This window comes from Elephantulus edwardii, unplaced genomic scaffold (assembly GCF_000299155.1).
Source record: "Elephantulus edwardii isolate Elephantulus edwardi_28Jun2011 unplaced genomic scaffold, EleEdw1.0 scaffold00055, whole genome shotgun sequence".
Classification (NCBI taxonomy): Eukaryota; Metazoa; Chordata; class Mammalia; order Macroscelidea; family Macroscelididae; genus Elephantulus; species Elephantulus edwardii.
In genome coordinates this window covers 5,880,047-5,907,498 of record NW_006399805.1, presented here as the reverse complement: position 1 = coordinate 5,907,498, position 27,452 = coordinate 5,880,047, and the positions used below count along the sequence as shown (strand labels likewise).

At 47.7% G+C, this 27,452-nt stretch overlaps 1 protein-coding gene across 1 annotated transcript in view; it reads left to right on the top strand.

The window, feature by feature from the left end:
• CNOT4 (CCR4-NOT transcription complex, subunit 4) overlaps positions 1-24,717 on the top strand; it is a 147,995-nt gene extending 123,278 nt beyond the window's left edge. The window contains exons 11-12 of the mRNA XM_006887144.1: positions 23,097-23,309; positions 23,985-24,717. Of these exons, the coding sequence (XP_006887206.1) occupies positions 23,097-23,309; positions 23,985-24,286 (515 nt within the window). The 3' untranslated portion in view covers positions 24,287-24,717. The remainder of the gene's footprint in view (positions 1-23,096; positions 23,310-23,984) is intronic.
• The last annotated feature ends 2,735 nt before the right edge of the window (positions 24,718-27,452 follow it).

Genomic DNA, 27,452 nt, shown 5'->3' with positions numbered 1-27,452 from the left:
ACGTGGTGGCAAGGAGCAGCAGTGGGGGCTCCGAGGCGGCTTTCAGTCGGTCACTGCAGGGCAGAGCCAGTGTCCGTCCCCAGGAGCACTACATCCACCTTTGTCTGCATCCGTACCCTGTTAAAAGTGCTTATTCTTTTCCTTAAACTAGCAGATTTTTGCCTGGGGTCCTAGAACTCAGTTGGAATCCCACATAAAATTGGGAGCTTGTGGGCATGTCCCCGTGTTTGCATTTCTCTGGGCAAGAAGATCCTTGGAAATTAGTTCTGTGAGACACCACCACCACCACCACCACACATACCCCCCAGTTAAGGCGAATGAACCATCAGGGAACAGAGGAAGAAAGGAAGTGAAGAACTGCACCTGACCATGGCTTAGAACCACTGTAGGAAATGGCGCAGTGGCTTGACACCTGATAAGTGTCAGGTGCCTCCTGGCTCTTTTCCTGACAGACCCGTTGAAGAGTATGCTTTGATTAATAATGCTTCCGGTTTAGTCTACTGCCACGTTGGTTTTCCAAGTGGTATTTCCATATATTCTCCCATTTCAGCCAAACAGAGACATTCAGTAAGTAGGTCTTGAGGAATAGGTTAGATGTCCTTGCGTCAAGTACGACCCATAGTGACCCTGTGAACAACGGATCTGAACCCTGTCCTATCCAGTACCATCCTCACATCTGACACACTAGAGCTCATTGCAGCAGTCACCGTGTTAATCCACCTGGTCGAGGATCTTCCTCTCCTTTGCCAACTCTCTACCCTTCCCAGCATCATATCCTTTTCCAAGGAATAACCCCTTCTAGCAACATGCCCAAAGTGTGTGAGGCGAAGCATCATCATTCTTGCCTACAAGGAGCACTTTGGTTACACCCTCTCCAAGACATATCTGCTTGTTCTCTTGGCCGTCTATGGGATGTTCAGTGCTCTTCTCCCAACACCACAGCTCAAAGGTGTCAATTCCTCCTCTGTCATCCTTATTCATTGTCCACCTCTCAGCTGGTTGAGGGCTAGGAGTCTGGGTAAAAAACAGACCATATTATGATTGATAACAACCTAGTAGTAGTTTCATTCCATATAATTCCTGTAAAGTCAGCTCTTTTTTACTCTTAGTGATCACTCTTAACAGAGGCAACAAGAGGTCTTAAATATCAGTACTTCAAATTTAAGATAGGTTCTACTTTGGAAGAAAGGGAAGGGCCTTAATACGAGATTTCTTTCTCTAAGCATTTCACAGTTGTCTTTTTTTTTTTGTAAATTTTTCTACTAGTTTATTTATAAAATTCAAATACACATTTGGACAAATTCTTTCTGTTTCCCTCAACACCACCCCCCCATCTCTTACTCATCACTTAGTGACCGAGGTAGTAAATAAGAATTTCCTGTATGTGTGTTCTTTTACATGAAAACAGTTTGAACGCATTTGGGTTTTGCTCATTTCTATTGACACAGCTCCTGTTTGCATGACTTCAGGCACCTTCAAGACTACCAGAGCAAGTGCTTCTGCTGTGACTGGGTTCTGTAGGGATATAATCACGCAGAGGGATGGCCTCAGAAGGCCCAGAGAAAAGGGATGGGCTGCTGTGCATTGGAGTCTTACAAAGAGAAGTCCTCCCTGTTGTTTATATGTGATAGAAACCAGAGTGCAGGGAATCCCGTGTTGGCTTATTCAGCTTTTTGGAGTTTTTGCTTGATACAGAATTTCCCCTAGATCTACTCAGTTGACTTTAATAATATCAAGTAATTAAAGATAAATTCATTTTAAAATTGTCTTGCACAGAGTTAATAACTGAAGATAAATTATAAACCAAAATGAAATCCACTGGCACCCAGTGGATTCTGACTCATGGCGACCCCCGTGGGATTTTTGAGGCTGTAAACCTCATTGCTTTCCCTGAATGGCTCATGGATTTATACCACCAGCCTTCAGTTAGCAGCCATCATGTCATGCTACAGAATTTATCTGGAGCCAGACGAATCCATCTGCTTATAATGCTGTCTCTGGCCACCAGTTTTGAGAAGGTTTTTTTTCACCCTGGGATAAGAAAGTAAGGAAAAGGGACATTTTATTGTGGTTTGGGTGAATGTTTAGAGAACAGTTTGTTTCCCATTCAACAGTTTATCCAAAGATTGATTGTGCCTTTGATTGCAGTCCCCTCAGTGTATCAACACTATCCCCACTTCCTCCCTGGGTTCCCCATTTCTATTTGCCTGGTTTTCCTGCCCTTTCCTGCCTTCTGAATTTTGGCCTAGTTTCATTGCTACCCTTTTAGTCTTACATAATTGAATGTACTGAGAAATAAGTTGTTTTGTTCTTTATTGTAGTTCTGTCTGTTGCTTAACTGTAAGGTATCTCAGATTTAAAAGAGTGGATTAAATTCTAAAATTGAAGGGCGTCTGAGGGCCATGGTCTGAGGGGTTCCCCTAGTGTGTCAGACTAGTAAGTCTTCTCTCCATCAAAATCTCAGTTTTGTTCTGCGTTTTCCTCGTACTCTTGTCTAGGATCTTGTAATCCCAGTCAAAGTGGTTGATAGTGTAAACTGGTCAAGTCTCTGATTTTCTCTATTCTGGACAAGAAAAGACCAACTCTTGTTTCTTAGATGCTGCTCAGAAACATAAGATCCAAAGTTTGTTTGTTTGTTTGTTTGTTTGTTGCTTCAAGTATATTTATTGTTGTTTTTATAGACGCTAAGATCCAGAGTTTTTATGATGCACCAAGTAGGATGCAAGACATTGTGTTTGTGGACTGTGCTGTGCTGGGTGACTGGAAGTCCGGGAGTGGAGTCCCACACCCCGTAACTCCTCTCAGTCTCAGTACACCAGATAAGAAATAGCGAGTAGCTGTTGTGTTGGATAAACACAGTAATATGTGCAGGTGGGGCCATATGAAATGGTTAGTGAGCAAATGCAAAAGTAAGAATTAATGAAGAAAGCTTTCATGAACAGGTAAGGGAGAAAGCTTTCTAAAAGGTAGGAGACTCCTGCTTTAAAGGGTAAGTTAAATTTACATGTTGGAAAGAGAAAGCTCTTATTCCAAAGGGAGCAGGTTGAAAGACATCTCAAGGGCCGTATTAGTAGGGTCTAGGAATTGAGGGAAGGACGGCTGGGTGATAAGCTCCTCTAAGTGTACTGGAACCGAGAAACTCGGAAGGTGCTAGTCTCGATGTAGTCAGTGGTAGAGAAGAGGAGGGTCTTGGGCTAAGACGCATTGGTAGCATTTTAAGGTTAATTTGGTAATATGCTTGATGGAAGTTGGAAGCAATATGCTCATTGCTGCCTGGTCCAAATACTTCGTCTAAACTAGAACAGGCGTACTAGGAGTGGAGACACATCTAAGGATTTACAGGTCAGAAAGCAGTCTATTCTGGACTTCTACAGGAAGGTATAGATGGAGTAGTCACCATTGTCTACTTGTTGAAGATACTTGGCAGCAAAAAGGAAGAGGAGTGGCATCCACTTCCTAAGCAACATGCCTCCAGAAACTCTGTGAACTTTGATAAATGTCAATCAGTGGCTGTAGAGGGGCTTCAGGCCTTTTGTTCATGGGGTCGCTATGAGTTGTGCTCTACTCAAAGGCAGTCCACAACAACAACAATAATACATAGATACACACGTACGCCTTGGAGGGACTTGCTTTCAGATAAGCAACAAGCCTAACACACAAAGGCAGAATCTAAGAGAGGGTGAGGTTGACTGTACTCAAGAAAAAGATGTTAACTGTAGGATAGCAGATTTCCCCCACGTGGTAGAGAGAAAATGCCTGTGTAGGAGAGCTCCTCCTCTGCTTTAAAGAATAACTGATCTGAGGGAGAGCCTTTGAAAAATGAACACTAGTAAAGGAGCTTGAAAGAAAACAGCACCCCAAAAATGTGTGCAGTTGCTGAGTGAACGTCAGAGTCAAAGCTCGTCTGAGTCTGCATGTTCCTGTAGGTGACCACAAAGGATCAGGAGTGGAAAAGCAAGTACCAGGAGTTTGATTTGAGTTAAAAGACCAGAGGACATGCTGAGGTCGAGGCAGGGACGTGTCATTAAGCCAGGAAAGACCCTGTGCTGTAAGTGATGGTGACAGTGGGCAGAGGACAGGTGAAGTTGGTAAAGGGGTGACTGGAGACGCTGGCCAGCATGAGGACCAGTGAGTGAGGAGAGCCAGAAGAAGTGTGGACAGATGCCCGCCGTCCGCTGGAGGTTGGAAAGAAGGCTAGCTCGTTTTATTGAGAGTGAGAAGTCACAGTACATGGGAGGGAACTGTAGAAAGCATTGTCTTGCTGAAGAGAACTTTGGGATCAGGTTTCCTTTAAGGAAATGATCGCAAGGGGAACTTTCCAGGGTGGTTGCCTCCAGCCACAGAGGACAGGGAGGACGTGGACGTAGATGGGAAGGTTGGTGCAGTGAGTGCTAGGTGTGGAGGGATTGACAGGCTGTGGCTTCGGATGGAAGGTTGCATTCGGGGACTCAGTCTTCACCCACATTGTGGGCTAGGCATCAAAGTCGGCCAGCCAGAGACGGGCTCCTCTGAGGACCAGGGTTGCTAGAGAGCACGTGGGAAGCCGGCAGCATTGCTTACTGTGCACAGCTCAGCTTCAGTGCCCGCTTCTGGGTCAGGAAACTGGTAGACCTCCACCTCTGAGTCAGAAGTGGCAAGGGAACTGTAATCTGCCAGGTTACTTCAGGAAGAGCAACTGCAGACGTCCCCGACACCCTGTGTGATGAGTCTGGTGTGGTGTCTGCGCTCCTGGGAGGAGCCGAGTGCTCGGTGGCACATTGCCATTTTCTGAAATGGAACTTGTCTCTCTATTGTGAGAATTTCATGTTCGGGAGGTTAATTCAGACTGAGTCGTCACAGGCAGTCTTGGGGACCATTGCTGCCATGAATGGAGACGTGGGAAAGTAGCATGACACGGAGCAGGGTTAACCATTGTGATGGACACTGGGGATCCTGGCTTTCCAGAAAGGACAGATATGGAGGCATCTGCCCAGCTGCTCGGGAGTGTCGCCCTCACTGAGATCTGTGCGAGAACTTGCTCTGGAAATTAACCCTAGTTCTGTGACTGGTGTGTGGCGGGTGTGTGCCCACATGATGTGAGTTAATATAAATTAGTTCAATCCTCCGTTGATGAACACAGCAGAAAGAGGCCCAGGCCATCTCTCTAATTCCTACTTCTTTCTGATGAATTCATGTTAATCAATGTGACTGTTACTTATATATAATCTTCCTCCATCTTAAAGGGAACAAAGACTGTGCCCAGCATTTTTACTTTATTTTATTTTTTAAATTATTTTTGTGTGCGTGTACCGTCAGATCAGATCTGACTGGTACAGGAGGAGCTTGCCTCTCCTTCCCCGGCAGAGCATCTGGTGGATTCAAACCGTGCACCTCTGGGATTGTAGTTGCAGCTTCTTGCCACTAGGCCACCAGAGCTCCCTTTGTGCCCAGCATTTAATGGGTAAAACCTTGCCCTCGAAATCATACATGTCTAAACATTTTCTTAACTTTTTCTTCAAATTCTTTGCCACTACCTCCATTAAGCATACCCAACCCATGTCAAAGTCTTTGGAAGAACTTAATAATAAGAAAAAATTTGTCTTGGAATCATGAAAGCTCAGAGCTCTGGTGGATCCAGGTAGACTTCAGCAGTCCATCTTTTAAAGCTAACACCATGGTGATGATGATATGGAACAAGTCTTGGAAGGATTACAGTTGGCATAGGCGGGTCCTAACAGCAAATGCAAGCTCCTCAATAGTCATATGTAACTCAGTGAAGCAAAAAATAAACATTTTGGATTTCTCACTTCCCTAAGCTTTGTCGTATCTTACAGCTTGATTGTTACAGTCATTCTGTCAGATTGAGTCTTTAGCTGTAATGTTGTTGTTGTTGTGTGCCATCATGTCAGAAATGACTCATAGCTGACGCTCCGGCAGGTCTTCAGAAGCAGTGACTCAAACGAGGAGTTATTACTCATCTTTCTATGCAGACTAACCGGTGGATTCGAACCATATGCCTTTGGGTTGGCAGCACAGCTCCCTACCGCTTGGCTACCAGAGCTCCCTACTAGCTGTAGTATCAGGTGCAAATAATGAATCAGAAGCTTTCAAATAGTCTGTCTCTTGTCAGTTGTTCCCATCAGCCCTGGATGTGGTCAGTGAGCCTGTGGCCCAGGAATCATGGAATAATTTGGAGTAGTGTGAAAATGTAAGTTTGCAGGGATTCTCAGTGCAAACTTAAAATAATTAACATATTTATCCATGTCCAGACAAAGTCAAGGTAAAACAGAGGTGCAGCGCTGTGTCAAGAGCATTTGACTCCCAACATGCACGGCCACTAAGTGGGTAGCATCTTCCTACAGAACCGAAAAAAATCTATATGAATGAATCTATATGATGAATCTGTGATTCATCTCTGAAAGGGCTGCTCACGTAAGGGAGCATAGCTGCTGATTTTGGTCATCAAAGCGGTGGGTTTTTAGCACAAATAGTTCCACAAGGATTTAAGGCACTAGGACCCGCACCAAGAAGACGTGCCGGGAAGCGGACCACAGTCAACCTCTGTACACTGGTGCTGTTTCCCGGTGCTTGGCGATCCCGTCCCAGGGCGGTGCAGTCTTCCTGCATGACGCCTAAACTCCAGCTGTGATGTGTTGAAATGCCATTGTAGACGCTGGCACATGAAGTGGTATATCTTGTCCTTTGTCTGTCTGCCCACTAAAGACGAAGAAGCCCTGCTCATTGACCAAACAAGGAGGTGTCCCCTGACCCATACGCTGAGGCTCAGACCATTTCTTAATTCCTTTTAAGTTTCCTTCATTTTTTTTTTAAAAAAGGAGATTTTACAGTCTGCTTTTGGATTGTTAATCCTCTCTCCGCTGCCCCATGTAGAATAGGATTTGCTGCCAGATTAGCTAGCGTCTGCCACAGTGGACTTGAGCATGGCAGAGGCCACTGTGAGGTGTGGTCAGCTCGGTGGCTCCTAGCAATAGCTGCAGGCGCCATTGTACTTGGAAATTGTTCCCGGTAACCTCTGAGCTTCATTCATCGTACTCTTCCTCTGTCCCAGGTAGGGGCCCGTGGTACATGCCAGTCTAATCAGTGCTGCTTAGTGGACACTTTGGCAGGTAACTTTTTTAAAAATTGGAATAAGGCGTATTTATAAAACAAGCAAGGATCTTCTCTCATCACCAGATGATTAGACAGTGCTGCAGCCGTTGTTTTACCGCAGCCTCTCCACTTGGAATCTTAGGCCACCATGAGTCCTCTTGATCTCGTCACTCTGCCCCCCTCAGTCTTTGGACAAAGGGAAGATGGGTTCTTTCTCAGTGGAGCTTAACCACAGTTAGAGGTCACAGCTACTGCTGCCATGACCCTCCTGCCAGCCCCTGGCCAGCCTGCCTGCATGGTCCCTCTGCAGAGAACACTGCCTCCCTGTCAGGCTGTTTGTGATTTCTTCGAGTCTCTCGACTCACTTGTCAGGGTCACCATGCCCTGTCTCCCCAGCAACCGTTCTGCCGGTCATTCTGCTTTTTCTAAACTGGCTCTGCATCTGTAGTGGTCATGTTGTCTTTCCGTACTGATCTAAATCAAAACACCACATTTAAGCAGAGAGCATGGTCTGGTTTTAGAGTAGACAGACAGACTGCACCAGATGGACATGTGGAAGGGTAGAGATGGTTTTCACAGTGCTAGCTTTGACATCTCTCAGGTGATTCTTGCTCTTAAAAATCCCTTCGTATGGCTTGGATTCCAAGTGTACATGCAAGTGATTTTAATGGAAGGAAAACTTGTTTTCACTAAAGCGTTAGTTTTAGGTCAGTATAAGGCTGCAGAGTTTTGTGACCTGAGACTTGCAGTTTCCAGTTTACTTTTGAGACTGTGTCCGTGAGGGGTCTCTGCCACCCACCCTTCCTCCAGCACAGTCCTTTTGGGAACTACGTCCTCCACAGAGTGGAGAGCTGAAGAGACTCCTGCCTTCTCCGTTGCTGTCACTTATAAGTGGGAAGGAGGGCTTGTATCTGCTCTAGGAAGCTCTGGTGGCCTCTAAGGACCTGTGCTGCCAATCCAAAGGCCCACGGTTTGAATCTACCCGCTGCTCTGCAGAAGAAAGATGAGTTACCTCCTGCGTGAGTCACTGCCTCTGAAAACCCACTGGAGGGTTAGCTGTGAGTCTGTTGCAACTTGACAACACACAAACCCAACAACAGTATGGGAATAAATAATAAGGAAGAGGAAAAAACGAAACTCACACATTTCCACATAATTAAAATAGAAACCATACATGCTTGTTTTGAAAAAGCAGGCATTTTAAAAAATCTCCATTGTTAACAGGTCCCTCTTGGTCTGAATTACAAGATCAGTGGAAAGAAAGCATCTGCCGAAATATCTATTTCTCTGAAATTAGAGAAAAAGGAAGTCATGGAAGTCATGCTTACAAGACATTTTCTGAAAATGGAGCGTATGACTGAGTTAGGAAGAATTTTCTTTTTTCCCCCCCCATAAAAATCTCTTCATCGCCTTATTTGGGATTTATATACATGGCTTTGATTTAAACCTTTAATTAATTCTTCCTGATAGGACTGCCCTTGCTTCTCAGAGGCTGAGGCTGGCCCTCCATCACCCTTGAAAATAGGCTGGATAGAAACTAAGGCGCAGAGTGTTAGCATTTGTGACTTGTCCAGGTCATAAGAATGGAGATGTGATATCTAAATACGCCAGAAAGCTACCCAGTAGACATTTCATTTCAAGGGAATTTGCTGCGTCTACAACGACAAACTACTCTGAGTGCAAAGATGAAGAGAAACCTCATCCCGCATGTAGATAGTTCGTTGACACTCAGCTGTCATTGACTTGCTCTGGAATGACCACGTCCAGTGGGCTGTTTAAGGAACCCCATAAGTCAGGCTAGATGGCAAGCTTTTAGGAGGTCACACTCCACCGGAGATGCCCGTTCTCCTCCAGAACTGGTGTCTGTTCCAGTGCCATCTGAACTTCTACGGGCGTTTCCCTAAGTATTCACTTCCTTTCAGTCAAGGGCCACTGAGTGTAGAGGGTCCACTCCCTGCCCATTCAGTCTCTTCACGTTTGAGCGCTGGAGATGCAGCTCTTGACCTGCCCTTGTCTCCCCAAGTCTTTCCCCTTCCTCTTTATTTAGCAACACTTTTTCTTAATATCTGGACAAATACAGTAAAAAATTCTAGAAATCCCTCGTACTCCCTTGCCCTCATTTTATCCATGGTGTTGCTGTACCGCAGAATCTCTGTGTGTCCTCAGCTCATGGGAGACTCTCCAAGATAGGGTGTTCTTTGGGGCAACTTGAAATGGCTAACGACGTTTCTTTTTACATGATTAAATCAGGATCTTTGTACTTCTTACGTTGGTTTGTCAGGTATGTGAAAGCAGTTCTCATTTGTGTAGTAACCTTTAGATGTAGCCCAGACATCCTCAGCTGCGCTGCACCCGTCCTGCACTTCCCTCGCTGGCACGGTCCATCGGGAGTTGCACTCCTAACCCAACGGTGGTTCAAATCCACCAGCATCCCTGAGGGAGAAGGGTGACAGTCTCCTCTCGTGCAGTGTACCGCCTCAGAACCTTGCTGGAGAGTCAGCTGTGACTCTGTGTCCAGCTGTGAGTGAGTGGCCTACAGGCAGCAGAGGGTCCCCTGTGGCTGTTAGCCTTTATGAGGATCAACCATGAGTGCGCCCATCTCAGTAACAGTGAGCTTGAACTGAGTTTGATAGTCCGGAAGGCGCTCCAGTAGGACCATGGTTCAGTACTGGGTCACTAACTGAAAGATGATTTCAGCTCTGGAAACCCAGTGGAGTGGTTTGGTTCTGTCAGCGTGAGAAAGACAACACTTTGCAGCACGCATTTGCAGGTTGTGTTTACGTGTATTTCCCTTTGACCGCGCCTTTCTTAACGTACAAGCTCACACTTGAATGTAGTAATTAAGATAGGACCAGAAAAATGTAGACGTTAATAAATCTATTTTCCCCCCACACTAGTATTTGTGTATTGTTTTACAGTTTACAGTTGTAAAGGTATCCCCCGGGATAGGTATTATCTCCTATTTATAAGGAGGAAACTGAGGCTCAGAGTGGATTATCATTGATTTGTTCAAGATCATGCAGTTGGTTTTATTTGCACCCTGCACATCTGATTACTCAGTTGTTCTGTCAGATATTATAAGCCTGTTACCTAAAATTACTAGGCCTTTTCCATACACACTGGTAACTGCATCTCTTCTACCCAGCACTTGCCTAATGCATTGTTAAACACTGAATGTTCAACTCTGTGCATTTGGAATTTGTGCATAGTGTGTTCTGTTCTTCTATCACCATCTTACGCACTAGTTTTATTGAAAGGACAATGTGATTTAGAGAAATGTTATTAATAATATTAGCATATTTAAGAAAAGTTGTATTCATTATTGATCTTATTATCTGTAGAATTGGCTTTCGATTCTGTATTTAAATGAATCTGTGTTTTTTGTTAAGTATAATAAAACAAATAGTCAAAGATAAGCCAGCAGCCATCAGAGAAGCCTCTGGTTGACTGAGTATCTTGAGTTCTGTGTAAATTCATCTGAACACTGCCACTGGCCATTCTGAATTCACCCATCATATCTCAAAAGTGCACCATCCGAAAACTTGCCTGAAACTGCTGACTTTGAAGTAGATTCCAGCATCCTAAGGAACCTGCCTGAGCACTTTACGACTTTGATCTCATTAGCTCTTTATGAAAGTAATTGGTCTCTGAATGGTCACTCTGTTCTGTCTGGGATCAGCCTGTGAGGTGTGGCTGGACACTAGCTACAAAATCCGAGCTTGGGCAGGCAGCAGGGAAGGAGAGGGAGTAGGCTGCAGGAGAGAGAAAGACTTGCACCAGTAGAAGTAGCCTCCATAGCCAATTGTTTGGTTTCAAGCCTGGCTTCCTATATGGGGAGCCTTGGTGTTATAATTTAATGGACTGCTCACTGAAAGGTCAGCAGTTCAAATCCATCCTCCATTGTGAGGGAGAGATGATCTCCTCCCATAAAGATGTGTAGGAGACCCACTGTAGGGCCCCCTGAGTTAACGGCAGTGGGTCCTAACTATTGTAGGTGGGAAAGGAGTTGAGGTCCAGTCAAAATTCTGCTGATTATTTCCCACGGAAATGGCCCTAAACCCACGCAGACAGAGCGTGGCCAAGAAACATCCAAGCCTTCGGTCTGAGTCAGACTTTCCCTGAGAGTTGTGATTTGTGACACACATTAAAATCATTCTGAGCACTTAGCGTCTAGAGTCTGCCGTTTCTGCCCCTTCCACCTCTCCACTTGGCAGTGCCTTTGGAGTCACATCCGTGAGGGCTCCGACTCCAGGGCCAGGGGATTTGCACTCACGGGTCGGGTGCTGGTTCACCGCCATCCTGCCGCTTCTCCGACTTGCAGTCCCTTTTCCACGGTGCTTACTGTGTCCTTGCTGATGCGAAGAGCATGTTCCTTTCTCAGCAAGGCGCATGGGAGCTTGCTCTTTCCACGCCTGCCTGCAGTGTTTCCCACAGCCTCAGGTCACTGAACTTCTGCTTTTAAGCTTCCGGGATCGTGTCTCTTGAATTCAGGTAGGTTGTATGTCCCATCGCATCCCGTCCCTGTGCAGTGACTGGTTTCTGTAGGTTTCTTTCCCTTCATCACCTTTTCCTTGTGAGAAAGCACCATGTCCCCGTAATCAGGATGTCTCACGTTCTAGCATCTTCTCTAGAGTAAGAATCACTTCCCTGTCACCATGGGGCCACTGACCCCCTCCTTCTTAGCTATTCCCTGAAAGCAAGTTTCTTTACAAATCTGGGAACACATTTTCAAGGCTGTTGACCTGGGAAGCGTAGAATACCTCCTGAGGTTCGGTCATCCTTGACCATCTACAGAGGCACTGGTGTCTGGGTCCTTCCAGGGAGGGGCTCCCTGACTGCCAAAGAACAGACATGAAAATGCATGTTTCATGCACTGTGATCACTGCAGACTTCAGCCAGGACACCGGCTGGCCCCCAACTCAGCACTGGCCCCCAGAAATCTAGTGATGTCCTTCCAGCGATTTCTGTTTTCACTGTGGCCAACCGATTCTTTTAGGTCAGCGTGAAGCCCAGGGTAAAAATCCCTTTACTTGTTTTCTTTCATCATGGTGGCTCCTAGCAACCCTGCAGAACAGAGTAGAGCTGCCCCTCTGGGACTTCAGAGGCGGCCAGTCTTTACAGAAGCAGCCAGCCGACTCTTGCTCTGTGGAGCTGCTGGTAGGTTCGAACCACCAGCCTTTTGCTTAGCAGCCCGGGGCTTAACCCACTACACAATTAGCAGTGAGTTTGCCTGTGACTTGTTTTCTTTACTGTGGGAAGGAGAGATTTTCCAGGGAAATCTCAGATGAATTTTCTTCTCGTGGAACAAGACCTCACAGGTATTACTGTGGTGACACCCTCCATGTCTCGGCAGATTGATATTTTTTTTTCCCTTTAGGTTTTAACTTTCCATTGCCTTACTCTGTATATAGTATGTATCATACTGGCCATTCAGAATCAGACACTTACCCTCTACTGTGCTGGGAATGAGGTATTGAAGAGAAATTGTGGTGCAGTCATCATCAAAAAGCATAAGGGGTAGGCAGGGAGAAAAGTGCGGCAATGAATGAATAGAAATCCAAAACCTCTGTAAATGTCTATTAAAATTAATAATAATTTAAAAAGATTTTAAAAAAGAAAAAAGCATATTTCATACAGTGTATATGAACTTTGTATAAACCAATATAAAATAAATTTTTTTAAAAAAACAGAACCTTATTTCAATATCATCTTGATACACTTGTTACACTGTCAGCAGTAGATTGATACCTACGTGCCTCTGAAGATGGCCAGTTAACACAGATGTTACGCACAGTTAGATACCAAGCACTAAGAAAGAAGTCGGAGGTCTTTTACCAGCTTCAGTAGTCTGAAATGGATTAAACATGCACTCCAAAGGCATTGATTATCATCAGTTACTGGAATGCGAAAGTTGGAAACAAATAAGGCCTGGTGTTTGGAAAATATGCCCTTAGTATAGAAGTGATACAAAAAGTTGCAAAATTTTGTAAGACTTAGGTCTAATTCATTGGTAGTTAGACACATGATGTGGCCTCGCCAGATGGAATGCATAGAAATCTTAATTATGCTATGGAGATGCTCAGTCAGAATACAGTTTTGGGACGACTGTGAAACAGACCTTTCTTCATTTGCTCATGTGGCAAGTTCAAGTTGAAGCTGAAGAAAATTAAAACAAGTCTCAGAGACACACAGTACAACTGTAAGCATATATCATTTGAAGGCAGAGACAATCTCAGAGAATAGTTTAGATGCTCTGAACAAACGCCAGTGATTAAAGGCCAGATGAGTTGTGACATCATATGAGGGACATGTACAAAGAAATTACAAAGGCCATTGAAAATGACAGGAAAGAAGAGACCAAAATGGATGTCAGAAGACACCCAGGGAACTGAAGCATAGAGAAAGCAGACAGAAGAAATAATGATGTAAAACAACTTGGCAACAATGAGTTGGTTGAGTTGCAGTATTGAAATTTTCAGGCAGAATACCAGGTTGTGCAGGAAGCCTAAAAAGAAGGTAAGAATACATAGTTAATGGTACTAAAAAGATCGGTTGGCACTCAGCCATTTCAAGAGGTAGCATTTGACCAAGATTCTGTGGTATTGAAGGAAGAAGTTAGAGTTGCCTTGAAGGCATTGGTGAAAAGCTGCAGAAATTAATGAAATACCAGCTCAGCTCTTTCAATAAATGGATACAATGCTAGAAACACCAAGAAATTGCAAAAAGAGCTCTGTGGTCAGCCATCTGTACAAGAAATATTCGAGGCCATTTCTGAACTGGTAATCCAACAGAATATAGGCATTTCTCCCAAAAAAGGTGATCCAGCAGAAGACAGGACAAGGGAAAACTGCATGGGTGGCTTAAAATCAGAGAAGGAATGTATCAGGGCTGTATCCTTTCTCTATTCAATCTATATGCTGAGTAAATAATTCAAGAAGCTGCATTTTATGACATGGCATCAGGATTGGAAGGAGACTCATCAATAGTGTATGCAATGCAGATGACACACTCTTTTGCTGCAAGTTTAAAGAGGATTGGAGCATTTCGTAAAGAATATAAAAAACTCCAGCCTTCAGTATGAATTATCCTTCAACATCAAGAAAACAAAAATCCTCACAGCTGGATCAATAAGCTGCATCGTGATAAATGGAAAAAACAATTGGTAACTGTCAAAGCTTTCTTTATTCTTGAGCCCACATTTATCGCTTAGGCAGCAACCGTCAAGAAATCAAATAATGCATTGCATTGGGCAGCGTGCTGCCAGAGACTCTTTAAACGGTTCAATAAGCAAAGAACTGAGACTTGGAGAAGGAAGACGAGTCATGTCAATTTTCATTTTCCTTATACATGCCAGAGCTGGACAATACGTAAGAAAGACTGATGGATTGAAGCCTTTGAATTACGGTATTGGTGAACAATGCGCATTGCCGTGGCCTGCCAGAAGGATGTGCAGTCTGTCCCGGGTGACACACAGCTGGAGTAGCCTCTGCGAGCAAGTGTGGCAGGACTGCATCTCGCCCGCTGTAGACATGCGACCAGTCCCTGGAGAAGAAAACCATGTTTGGTAAAATTGAAGGTTAGCTAAAGGGAGAGAGAGCGCCTCCATGAGGTGAACTGACCCAGTGCACCAAGCACAGCGTGCTTGTGAGGACGATAGGTGACCAGTGTTTCATTCTGTCTTACACAGGATCACTACAACGCAGCACCTGACAACGTTTGTGGCTTTTTTCCCATTTGTCTTTCTGTAGTTTGATTCCCCGCCCCTTTTTCCTTCTTAAATTCTGCTTTCAGTGTTTACTGTACTCATATCCCTCCTGAAGCCTTCACTCATCCAGGTGTTGTTACCTGCTTCTCCGATGATTCATATCTCCCCATGCAGATTCTAGAGCCTCGTAGGACCTTTCTAGAAGGGTGAATTAGGTGTGGAAAGCCCATCTGACTGGTTTTCAAGCGTTCCTGCCTCTGTTCTGAGGGGGAAACCCTTTCCCTCTCTGATCCAGCTTTACCTCCTCTGATCAGTCTCTTCACATTCCACATGTACAACGACAGTCACTTCCTCCTCTTTCACCAGAGGCCTTCACCCATACTGGGGAACCCTTCTCATCACATACTGCAGTGCTGCAAATGCACCTGCCACCCCTGCCTCCTTTATCCCCTGAGACCCCCACAGCACCAGAGCCTCGTTTGTGGGACTGGATTTCATTACTGCCTTGGACACGTGACTGTAAATTTGGGCACAGCCTTCAAACTTCTGGAACCTACTAGACCATCTTGTTTGTAAAATAAAGCTACTTCTCAGCTCCTTGAATGGCTGTATGAGACCAGTGGAGTTCACAAAGTTTCTGTGAGTGAGTAATGGTGTTGAGAATAGAAAAGTGGGTAGACTCTACCCTCTGGGTCACTGTGTGACTGTGTCCACGTAATATGTTAATGTCTGTTTTTAAAAAGCCACCTTTATCTAAATGTTTTTGAGGCATTGGACTTAAAAAATGGATTTGCTTATGCTTGGACATCTGAAGCACTGTTGAAAGCATCGCATCCACCTCTGGTACATTTCCCTCTGTTTATAGAAAAAGAACTCTTTGGGCCTCAGAACCTAACTCCTCCTCCCTTTAAGGAGAGAGACATGTTGGTGGCATTGTGACTTTCAGTGGAAGTCACTCTGCTGGTTGGACTGCCAGGTCAGCAGGTGTCCTGAGTCACCTGAAGCATCCTAACACACCACATTGCATGCTCGAGGTCATGTCCACCCACCCCTTGCAGACCTTTCAGTAGCTGGTAGAAAAGTACAGCAGAGAAAATGATAATAAACCCAAAGTGAACCTGGTTGCTGTAGAATTCCTTTTCATCATGACACCCCCGCCACACCCCCATGCGTGCAACAGTACAGCTGTGCACCCAGGGCTTCCACGGACTGAGCTTCCAGCAGTGGATGGCACGGCTTTGTTCTGAGGTGTGTCTCGGACTTGAACTGCCAGCCTTTCACTTAGCAGCTGGGCACTTAACCATTTGCATCATCCAGAAACACTGCAGTAAGTACAGGAGATGCCACAGAGGATGTCAGACTCGTGGGAGTCAGACCGGCATTCCCATTGCCACGTCATACGTTCGTTCTCGATGGGAGAGAAGAGACTGACACGTTTGCAGGATTCCATGACTCAGTGGAGGAACTCGGAACGGCACTGGAGATGGGCAGCGAGCGGGAGGGCCAGTGCCCACAAAGCCCAGGTCCTGGAGCTCAGAACCTCGCCGATTTCCTCGCGATCACATCTTCCTTCCTTCTGCTATTAGGGATGGATTTTGAGCATTTTTATAATCACTTTGTACAAGTTTTTCCATTCACCCAGTCACTCTCATCTGAGCTCTTAACATCTTTTCATTTCAAACTCGGCTTCTGACCTTAATGCTGTTAAGTCTCAGATTCGGTGTGTGTGAGTGAATCTGTTCGGGAGTCTCCCTCTGCTTCATAGTCGGCCTAATCCTAGAAATTCAAATGTCAGCTCTGTTTACGTTGACATTTAAGTAGAAGAATATTTTTTCTGCTAAAGACTACTTTTTTAAAATTTATTAAAATAGTCTATTTAAGTAGAAGACTATTTCCCATCAGCTAACTGTCCAAAGGAAGTCATACTCTTCTTACTAAATTGGCCCGGCCTTTGTGATTGCTGTGAAATATAACACGCAGAAGGCTTGCTCTCACGGTCTGTGTGGTCTGTCTCTTTAAAGTTGGTTTAACATCCGATAAAAACCTAATTCATGCTGATTGCGTTGCCTAGGGAGGTTTGAGGAGGTTTCGGTATACTTGAAGTCCTTGTGATGGATTTGGACACCATCCTGAAACTGATAGGAAGTTGTGTCTGGCAGGACAGAATGGGTGCATGGGGAAGCGTGCTGTGACTGAGACCAGGCGGTGTCAGAGCCCTGACAATGCTGAGAATTTGGAAAGAAGTGGCACCGTTAGAGGTCTGGTGGCCAGAGAGGAACGAGCTGCACCTCCAACCCCAAGGCATGTGGTTTGAGTCGAGCAGTTGCTCCATGAAAGAAAGATGGACAGTCCTGTCCCGTGTGATTTACAACAGCCTCTAAAACCCACTGAGGGGTCAGCTATAAGTCGGTTCTGACTCAGGGCGTACGGCAGCCAGTGCTGGAGGAACCCCGGTGGGAACTGGGTTTTAGAAGTACATCTTCAGGAGCCTGTCAGGGAGGGCACCAGTGCGGAGAACGGTGAAGAAGGGTCCAGATTGGGGAGAGCTAGTTTCCACACTGCAGGCCTGGTTCACCTCCTTCAGAAATGTTGGTGTGGCTGGGACTCTGAATGACCTGCCAGGCCCAGGTACTGCAGTCAGGGACGGAGGGATGTGAGGCAGGCCCAGGACTGGGCAGGGTTGCGGGCTGTTAGATGTAGTGTCCCTGTGAGTTAGAGCTGCCTCGGTCTCCCCTAACAGCAGCTCATGGCTGAATCTGCAAGCTCACCGTCCCTTCCCTAAACAGCTTAACGAAGTTGGCGCATGTGTGGGTTTGGTTGCATCAAGCTAATGTCATGAAATAAGGCCTGTGGGGTTCCCGTTGATCAGGGGACCATGAGACGAGCTTGCCAGAGTGAAGTCAAGGCAAGAATTCTAAGAGGTGCTACACGACCCTGGTGGCTGAGGGAACCAGCACTTGGTGTTTGCAGTGACCCCCTCAGTGTTTCTTCCCCCACTGCCATGGTCCTAGGTCTTCCAGCCCCTCACTCTTGTCACAGCAGGGCTGATTTTCAGGGGAAGGTTTACACAGAACCCAGTAGATGGTTTGTCTGGCCCCTTTGGCATCCTCTCCAGTGGCCTGTGAATCTAGTTGGAAAGGTGTTCTTTCCTTGAAGGTTTGATATGAACCAGATTAACCTTTGCCTCGTCTCCGGCGAGGGCTCCAGGAAGGAGCTGGTTTGCCCATGTCTGGCCCCCTGGAGGTTTCTGGTTCATAACGTTGTGTATGACACCGATAACTAGGGGCACAGAAGGGAGACAGGCCTGCTCCGGCCTCTCTGTGCTCGTCCTTCCCTGGCTCCTTCTCTCCTCCTGCGTGAGCATTGCGTCAGTTCCCATCACAGAGGAACCCGGTCTTGACGTGGAGTCATTGCAGAGGCACTGGCCTGCCTCTCTGCTCCTAGGAGTCAGCCAGTCTGGTGTGGGGTGGATGTATTACAGTTTCCACCAGAGCTGATTCTCAGCTCCACAGGGACCTGGTGCTGATGAACATGCCGCCTGGACCAGTGTGTTGCCATGACCCTGGCCCCTCACCCCCATCGCGTGCCGACCAGTGCCCTCACAGGCCTCTTCAGTGACCAGTAGGATGTTTATTATCCACGTGCAGCCCTGCAGCCGTGGTTAGTGACCTTCACGTGTGCGTGCTTGTGTGACACTGTACGTGTATGTGAGAGGGCATGCGAGCGAGAAAACAAGTTCACAATCTAAACCACAAGCTTCTTTTTTTTAATTTAACTTTTAGTTTTAATGAAAGTTTACAGAGACTTAGGATTTCCAGTCATTCACTTTTCTCCCTGCCTACCCCTCCCCCCAGTTCACTCCTCTCTTTGAAAAGTAAAAGAAAAACTCTTTCATTGTTATGCAGTCCGTCCCCCCAAGTCCACTCCTCTGTGCAGCCTTCATTTTGGACTCCTGTCATGACAATAATACCTAATCATACATCCCTTTTAAACAGCTCTCTCCCTCATCTGTTTCAATGCAGTAGACATCATTCCTCCCCTCCTTCTTGTTCTTCCCTCAACCCCAATGTCAGTCTTGTTTTACAACAGTGGCCCTATGCAATATTTATCCTTTTGTGACCGAGATATTTCACTCAGCGGCTATAAGTTTCTTGAGGACACCGACCTGGGTTGAGCACCTTTGTGCCACTCACACTTCAGAGCTCAGCGCGAGTCCTTTTGCTTTGTATCTCAGCATCTTTGTTGTTGTTGTTGTTGTGTGCCATTGAGTCAGAACCAACCCCTAGCGGACCGTCTGGGGGGTTACAGAGGCAGTAGTAAATCATGTGGGAGGAGATTGCCCATCTGGTGGCTTCGAACTGCATGTCTTTGGGATTGCAGTACAACTTCTTAGCACTAGGCCACCAGACCTCCCTCAGCGTCCCCAGCATTTGCGTCTCACAGTATATTTTCATTGTTTCTGAAGCCACATTTGCCAACTTATTTCATCTGTGACTACTCGACTTCTTGGTGCGGTCAGAGTGTTAGGATATCACCAAGCGGACAGACTTTTCGGCATAATTTCTCTAGCAAAACGTGTGCTTTGTCAGGTAAAGGGAATGTGAGTGCGGTGTGTGGCCTTGTCAGGTTCTTTGAATTGTGCCTTTGAGTTCTCCATCAGGAAGTAAAACTCCTACTCGCAGCTCACTCATCTGCCCGCAGGTGGGTTAGAACCGAAAATCAGTTTGTGTTTCTGTATTTTAATTCATTCTTCTGACTGATTACCAAGCTTTATAAAATAGACAGTTCCTCTCTAGTGTATTAGACTACCAAGTCAAGACTTGAAGAACTAGAGTTTGCACCACTTCTGATTTAAAGCTTGGTGGGTTACGTGGCTGTCCTTGTTCTTGGCCTTTCGCCTCGTTCTTGGGGAGCTTTTAAAGGCCTTGCCCCCATCTGTCTTGTGTTAGCAGGACTGGGATGAGCAGACATGGGGATCAGGCAGGCTACCCCGACCTATGAGAAGGTGTGCTGGGTGTGGTCCCCGAGCTCCTCAGGGGGACATGTCACCGGATCTCCGCCAGTGAGACATTCAGTGTCTGCCCAGCACTGACCGCTTTGTGGACGCCGGCATTGTTCGGCATTCATCCAGTGGTAGAGGGCTTCAGCCAACCCGCCAAACTCCCGCACCCCCTGTTCCTTTCCATTTATTGATGAGAGGAAAGTGGGTGGTATTCTACGTAGGGAGGTGGGTTCCTGTGGGGTGGAGAGCCTAAGCATGACCAGGAACTGCTGGAGGAGCTGCCTGGAGCCCACATCTTCTCCCCTGGACCTGCGGCTGTGTGCGTACTGAGTCAGCCCTCCGTGTCCTCCTTCCCCCATGAGAACCTTTACTGGGCATGGACGGTGAAGCTTCACTCGCTGTGTCCCCTGTCCCCAGTACAAGTAGGATCGCTGTGTGCCGACAGGGAACCAGAGTGGCTTGTGTTGTGTGTGTTGTGTTGGGGCTTGTCACCTGGTGGTGCTTTTGCCCCTCTGGGGACACCTGCCGTGCCTGGTGTGAGTGTCACAGCCCCACCGCGATGCTGTTAACCGTCCCGCAGAGCAGGGACCAGCCCCCACAGCAAAGAACTGCTCTGTCCAAAAGGTGCGTGGTGGCAAGAATGAGGAACCCAGCGGGGAGTGTCCAGGAACGGAGCTTCCCGAAGCCCTGGGAGCCAGTACACACTGGAGCGGGGTCCGCAGGCAGAGGGCACGGAGGTGCGGCCATGTGGGCTGTGGTGGGGGTAGGCTCAGCTGACGGCCTGGCTTGTCCTGTCTGTGCCAACACCTGGTATTGTTGCACCATCAGTGCAGGCCAGGTGAAGAAAGCGAGGCTTCCCCTCCTGAGCTACATGGAGAAGCCCTGGGGGCGCATGGATGGATAGTTGGCTGAAAGGTTGGTGATTCCAGCTTGCCAGCCGCTCTGGGAGAAAGGAGAGGCAGTCTGCACTTGTTCCAGTCTACAGCCTTGGAAACCCTACCAGGCGGCCTTCCTCTGTCCTGCCCGGTGGGAATCCCCTCGACGACACTGAGTTTGTCCCTTTTTTTAAATCAGTTTGTGGCTTGAGCTGTTGGGTACAGCATACCTGCTCCGAAAGCTGAAGCTGTCCCCGAGCTCTGTGACGCGTCACCTTCCTGGCCTGCTGTAACCCTCACCTGTGCCGGCAGACACCAGCCCAGGCACAGGGCTTCTCCGGTGTTGCAGGGTTAGAAGAGATGCAAACGAGTGAAATGATTTTCCAAGGTAGCTTGTGGTTAGGGAGCCAGCAGAGTCACTTTATCCTGTGTCATTTGTTAATTTCCTGGGCCAGTGTTGCCTCTTGCTCAATTCCGTGAGCCTATAGTCAGAGGGACAGATTGCTTTCCACCCTGTTATAAAATGAATTTTCAAAGGAATCTTAAGAGTACAAATAGTATTCTGTTCATGCAAAATTAAGAGGCCCCTCAGCCAGTTCTTCCTAGAGAAATGCAGAGTAAAGGGAGAGGGCAGCCATCAGAGGGAGCCACAGGGTGAGGGAAAGAGGCGTGGCGCCTGGCACAGACTTGACCAGCGCATCAAGAACATCTGCAGCATCTTCCCAGGCGGTCGAATCCAGGGAGTTTGTTCCCATCCTTGGGAGTTTTCCTCGTGTAGAACTTCTTTCTGGCTGATTGAAAACCACCCTTAGACGCCCTGTGTAGCAGGCTGACTGCAAGCCCCAGACCTTCCTGGAGCCCTGGGGTTTTCTCCTCTGCAGATCTTGACAATGCCTCATGCCATTGGGGTGCCAGGAAGAGCGACGGGGACGTGGGTGACTCCCTGATCTGCAGCACTCCTCTTCTGTCCGTTACGCCAGTGGGCAGGTACCGCACGGCTCTTATATTCTGACCTTCTCAGTCACAAGGCTTGTAGAACTTCCCATTAGCCATTCAACCCATTGAGAAATCAATGAGTAGTCTGTGCAAAGTAGATCCAGAGTGTGGGTTCAAATCCTCACTGTACAAGCTCTAGAGCCTTGTATTTCTTGATAGCTGCCTCTTCCCGTGAAATGCAGGTTCTTCCTCGTGCTGTACCCATCTCTTGGGTTCTGTGAGGGAAGCCCAGCCCCGGGCCCCAGCCTGTGCTCTGTTATGGCCCAGAACATGGATTGGAAACAGGAATAGCTTTGGAGAATTTCCTGGCACAGTCCCTGGTGTCTACTGTGTGTCATACTGGGCACTTTCTCATCATTTTACAGAGTTCAGAAATGACCTTCGTTGGTTTGATTGGTTTTTTATTTTGTCAGTAGGGTTACATACTTTGACTTGCTTGAACCAAAATCTAATTTGATAGATCTGTCACAGCTTCCATAATAAGCAATTCTGAATTCCCCAGAAGGTGCAGACCCCAGCAGAGTGTCTTCACCAGTAGCACCATTGTCGGCTGATCCCTTCTGTGGGACCGGATGCCACTTTCTCTGCTTACTAATTTAGTAAACTCACTTAGTAATTTAGCTGAAACCTCTGTTTTTCAATCAAACCATTCCTCTCCGGAGCTGGTTCCCTTTCCTCTGACCAGTTAGCTGGACTGTGTGGGTTCTGGACAGTAGCCATCAAGTTCGCGTCATCACAGTTTATGAAAAGCCTTTTCACATTGCTGCTGTCTTGTCATGTTTGGGAGATTCTAGAACTGTTGGAATAGAGCAGTTTATTCCATCTCAAAGGGTTCTTACCCTCTGCCTCTTTGGCTTTTGTAACCGAAGGAAAAATATTCTTTTCAAAATCAGAAACCCGTTCATTACTGCTTTTCTCTCCTCTGAAATGTGTTGCCAGTTTCATAATCAGTACTTAATTATTTTCGTTTTTCAATTGACTTATGTTTATTCCCCATAAACGGATCATCCCCCCCCACGGAAGGGAGTCAGATGTCAGTGCTTCTGTTGGCCTCGGCAGGCTTGCTTTTTGTTCACGGTGTGACTCAGCCCCCCAGCTAACTCCCAGCCCTTGCCCCTCTCTGAGACCGCCAGTGTAGCTGGCCATCAAGCGTGATCTTGGACGGATGGTTGACTTCCGAAGGCAGGGGTCCAGTGGGGAGAACAGACACTCCCTCACCATTTCTGAGCTGGTTCATCCTCCCTCATTTCAGGGGCTCTGCTCGCATCAGATTCCTCACCAAGTTGATCTTGCTAGGACACCCCATTTAAATGCACTGTAAAGAAAGAGTAAATCTCTTCCCAGTATCCACCAAAGAACAGCGTGTGTTTCTAACGTCAGCTTATTTTTTTTTTTTTATCTTTCATTTTCCTGTTGGTAAATCTCCCAGACAACAGCAGTTCTGTAGAGAGTTTAAGTGTGAAGAAATGGCAGGACGGGCTCAGGGCTCTTCTACCCAACATTAACATCAACTTTGGTGGACTGCCCCATTCCTCCTCCCCCTCCAACGCCAACCACAGTGTACCACCGTCCAGCCCTGCCACCAGCGACGGCCCGAGTTGGGACAGCCCTGGCAGCTGGACAGACCCAGCCATCATCACAGGTAACTCTCTCGCTCCTTCAGCTCCACTCACTTCCCGATTGTGATTCTAAGCACAGCTTGAAGGAAGGCAGAGGTCGCTCGGTCTCTCTCTCACTCGCTCACTCTCTCTCTCTCTCTCTCTCTCTGTTTCTCTCTCTCTCTCGTGTGTGCTTCTGGTCCCCAGGCCACCAGCGCGGGGCGGCTGGTCCTGCTCTCGGGGGTCTTGTGGCCTCGGTTCTCTCCGCTTGCTCGCTGGGGCCGGGGCCTGGCAGCTTCTTGTGGTCCAGGAAGGTGTTCACATCTGGTGTGATCCGTAGGCCTCAAGAGCGCAAGCTCTTCCTTGCGAAGGGAACATAGACTCCACTCCATTTTTATAAAGCTCTCTATTATAAGGCTGTCAGCTGGGGCTCCGTAGAGAAGCAACCCAACTGGGAACCCACTTCGCCATGCCCTCTCTGGGACTGGGGGTGTGCAGCTGTGCCTTGGGGGGCCTGGCTCTGGTGGAGGAGGAAGGCCTGGGTCTGGGACGTGGTGGTGGAGGCCAGCACAGGATGGAGAAAGTCCTGCAGGGAAGGAGGGTCAGCCTCACTTTCCGATGTGTTTTGCCGATGACATGAGTGGTGGACGTGGACGTGTCGGTGACCTCGCGTTGGGCCTGTGCCCGCTCACAGCTGTCCCTCTTCTCTTTCCCGCCAGGTATTCCAGCTTCTTCAGGAAACAGTTTAGACTCTCTCCAAGATGACAATCCTCCACACTGGCTCAAATCCCTGCAGGCCCTCACAGAGATGGACGGCCCCAGCACTGCCCCCTCCCAGACGCACCACAGCGCCCCCTTCAGCACACAGATCCCGCTGCACAGAGCCAGTTGGAACCCCTACCCTCCACCTTCAAACCCCTCCAGCTTCCACTCCCCGCCCCCAGGCTTCCAGACGGCCTTCAGACCCCCCAGCAAGACCCCCACAGATTTACTACAGAGCTCGACACTGGACCGCCACTAGGGGCCGAGGAGGAACCGCTGGAAAGGCAGGAGTGGTCGCCGTTCTCGCCCCCCGCCCGCCCGCAGGCCGTCCCATCTCTTACGTTCTGAAGAATCCGGTTCCTGACCCGTTTCTTTACCCCCCACCCCAGACGCGCCGCGATCACAGGGCCATGCCATCTTCTCCTTTTTATTATTACTGTAAGCATTTCTGTTGATCAGCTTTCGAGTGACACTGTTGAATGTTTCCTAAAATGCCTTTTAAGGAGGGGGGGGGAAGAAAAATCAAAGGCAGTCTCAACACTTAGAAATTACTGTTTGTCTGTTGCGCATAATAATGACATAATCTGCTTAGCAGAAAGTGACGATTAATCTCTCGGGAAGGTCAAGGAAATGCATTGCTAACTGCAGACGTTTGAGCACCAGGCTCGCGTCCTGAGGTTGCCCAGTGCACAGGGGACAGCCGGGTCCTGGGAACAGCCGGGTCGTGGCTGACCGCTATGCCAGAAGATGCTTTAGTTTCACATTAATTTGTAATCCTTTTGGCAAGTTGATGGGGAGGACTTGATTGTGTCGTTGAGCAAAAGAATTGATTGCAAGTTGGTGGAAAAGACAAATTGAGCTGTAGTCGGAACTGGCCTGTCGCTAAAGTGTTTAGAAGGAGGGGGGACGTGATTTTTTTTTTTTTAATAAAAGGAGGAAAAAAATCTGGCTTTAGATTTCAAGTAAATTCAAATATTTTAAAGGAAAAAAAAAGTATTCACAGATTTCATACCGATATCTATGATCAGAGCTGAGAATCAAGTGATTTCTTCAGTCTTTGTCCTCTGTCAGATCCTGTTGTTTTTCTTTGACATGAGTCCACCTGAGAGGGTGCTCTCGGAAGCCCTCCTGGGGCCCCACGGAGCCAACCTCTGACCTCTGACCTCCTCGCCTGCAGCTTTTACTTAACCCTGTAGTTTCTGGACGTTCGTGCAGTATTGAAAAGACAGGAGAACAGAAAACAAACCTGGTCATAACCTGATGCGAAAACTAAAAAATAAAAAAAACAAACCACACAAAAAACAAACCACAAGAAATGTACCTCTTTCTTCAGAATTAAAACTAAAATCTTAAATAAAACAAAAACTTGACGATGAGCCTCGGGTGGTTTCTGATCTTGTGTTTGGGCTCGGGGCTCTCTGTGCTTCGTGGGTTGGAGGTGTGTGACTGGCAGCCCCGGCACGGGAGCTTCTGAGTTCACGTCTTCAGGGTTCCAGTGATGGCCCTCGCTTTGCTGACCCCTTGGGGGAGCGCAGAACCGGCTTCACAGCGCATCTTTCGGTGCCTGTGGTCCTTTACACATAGCTCGCTGGGCCTTCTCCGGAGGCATCTCCAGGTGGCTTCAAAACCCTAACCTTTCAGTTGGTAGCCAAGAGTTTAACCATGTGCGCCACCCGAGGACTTCTGCTGTGATGTTTACCCGTCAAGTCAGAGCCCACTCGTGGCTGACGCCTCAGTGGATTTTCAGAGGCAGTAAATCGCAAGGGAGGAGCCGTTGGTGGATTAGAACCTTGTTCCCTTGGGATTGCAGTGGAGCCTCTAACCACCAGGCCACCAGAGCTCCCTCAGTAATGACAGCGAGGGTGATTTTGATGAAGCAGTTAGGAAAAAAGATCACCGTATTGTCACCCCTGCCATGTTTGAAGCTGAGCGCTATGACATTCAGGGGCAGGTGGCCCCTCCCGCTCTCACCATGCCCTCCGGGAAGTCCTGTGTGTCCCAGGTGGGTGGGCTGGTGGAGGGGGGGGGTCGTGGGGGGACCTGGCAGGAGTAGCTGCCAATATGCCCCATATTGTAGATCCCTGTGTGTGTGGGAATCTGTGGCACGGAGAGCTCGGGGGTCTTGGCTCGGATGGGCAACAGACGTCAGGTCCTCCAGCACCATCCACTCCAGAGAGAACCTGCTGACAGATGGGTGGTCACTCCACTGACCCAAAGTGTAGCAGGACAGTGGCCATGGAGCTGACTCCCAGCCACCCCTGCTGTGCCCAAGGAGAAGAGCACTCCACAGGAAGTTGGTTTCTTTACAGATGCCTCTGGGTGGACTTGAACCCTTAGCCTTTCTCCTGGTAACGGAGCACATTCACCGCCCCACCACCCAGGGCCTCTGACTGAAAGAGGCTGGAAGCAGAGACCCCACCCAAGTCCTGGGAACCTGTAGCTCACATGTTTGGCCTTGGGGTGTGCGCCGAAGCTGGAGGTTAGACTTGGCATGTTTCTAGCTGTGTCCACGAACCTCATCACTGTAAGATAAATATGATTAAGCAGATCCCTGAATCATCCTCAAAACGATGGTCTGATCCTTCCTTTGTATCTTAACTTGCTGGTGTCAAGGAGGATGCATGTGGGTGGAGGGGATGGGATCTGACCTAGATATTGAGAGATTTAAACAGTATCATCCCAAAATATAGTAAATGAAACAAAAAGCTTCAGTTCCTGCAGTGCAGCACAGGTGCCCTTAGTCCTGGGCTTGCTTCTGGAACCTTCCCAGCGCCCCGCAGGGCTAACACTCAGGTTGCAGTGAAGTGTTAGACGGACTTTAGAGTTTTGTAAGTCTCGTTCCGCACTGCTGCGGTAGAGGAACCAGAGGAAGATTTTCTTAGTGCATCTGAAAGGGACGTTGACACTGTAATCTGCTCAGATGTGCCGTGGCGTAGTGACAGAGCTTGAAACTTTGTGAGAAAGGCCAGAACGTGACAGAGGCATGAAGTGAGTGCATGCTGGTGAAGGACGCGCAGCTCCAGCTTGGTGGTGGTGGTGGGGGGGTGTTGGTTCTTAAAAGGACCCTCATAGCCGTGGAGCAGTGAGCTGAGGTCTGCCCGTCCTCAGGCCTTAGAGTAGGAAGGGCTGATTCTGAGGCGCCGGTGAACCAGCACAAATGCTGCTTTTTCAGTAAAAGGCAGACAACGCTGCCTTGCAAGTCTGGGGGTCTTGATTGTATGTTTAAGGAATCGTGCACACGGAGGTATGTGTTGTTTAAGGGAGACAAAGAGCCCCACCACGGAGACTAAAATAAGCTTGCGAGGTCCTAGGCACTCCTCCATTGCTTGCTTCTTCCTATGCTTTGGACGCCTGCCTTAGCTTGTCCGCATCCCGCCTTCCTGCCATCTCTCTCTCTTTCTCTCTCTCTCTCTCTCTCTCTCTCT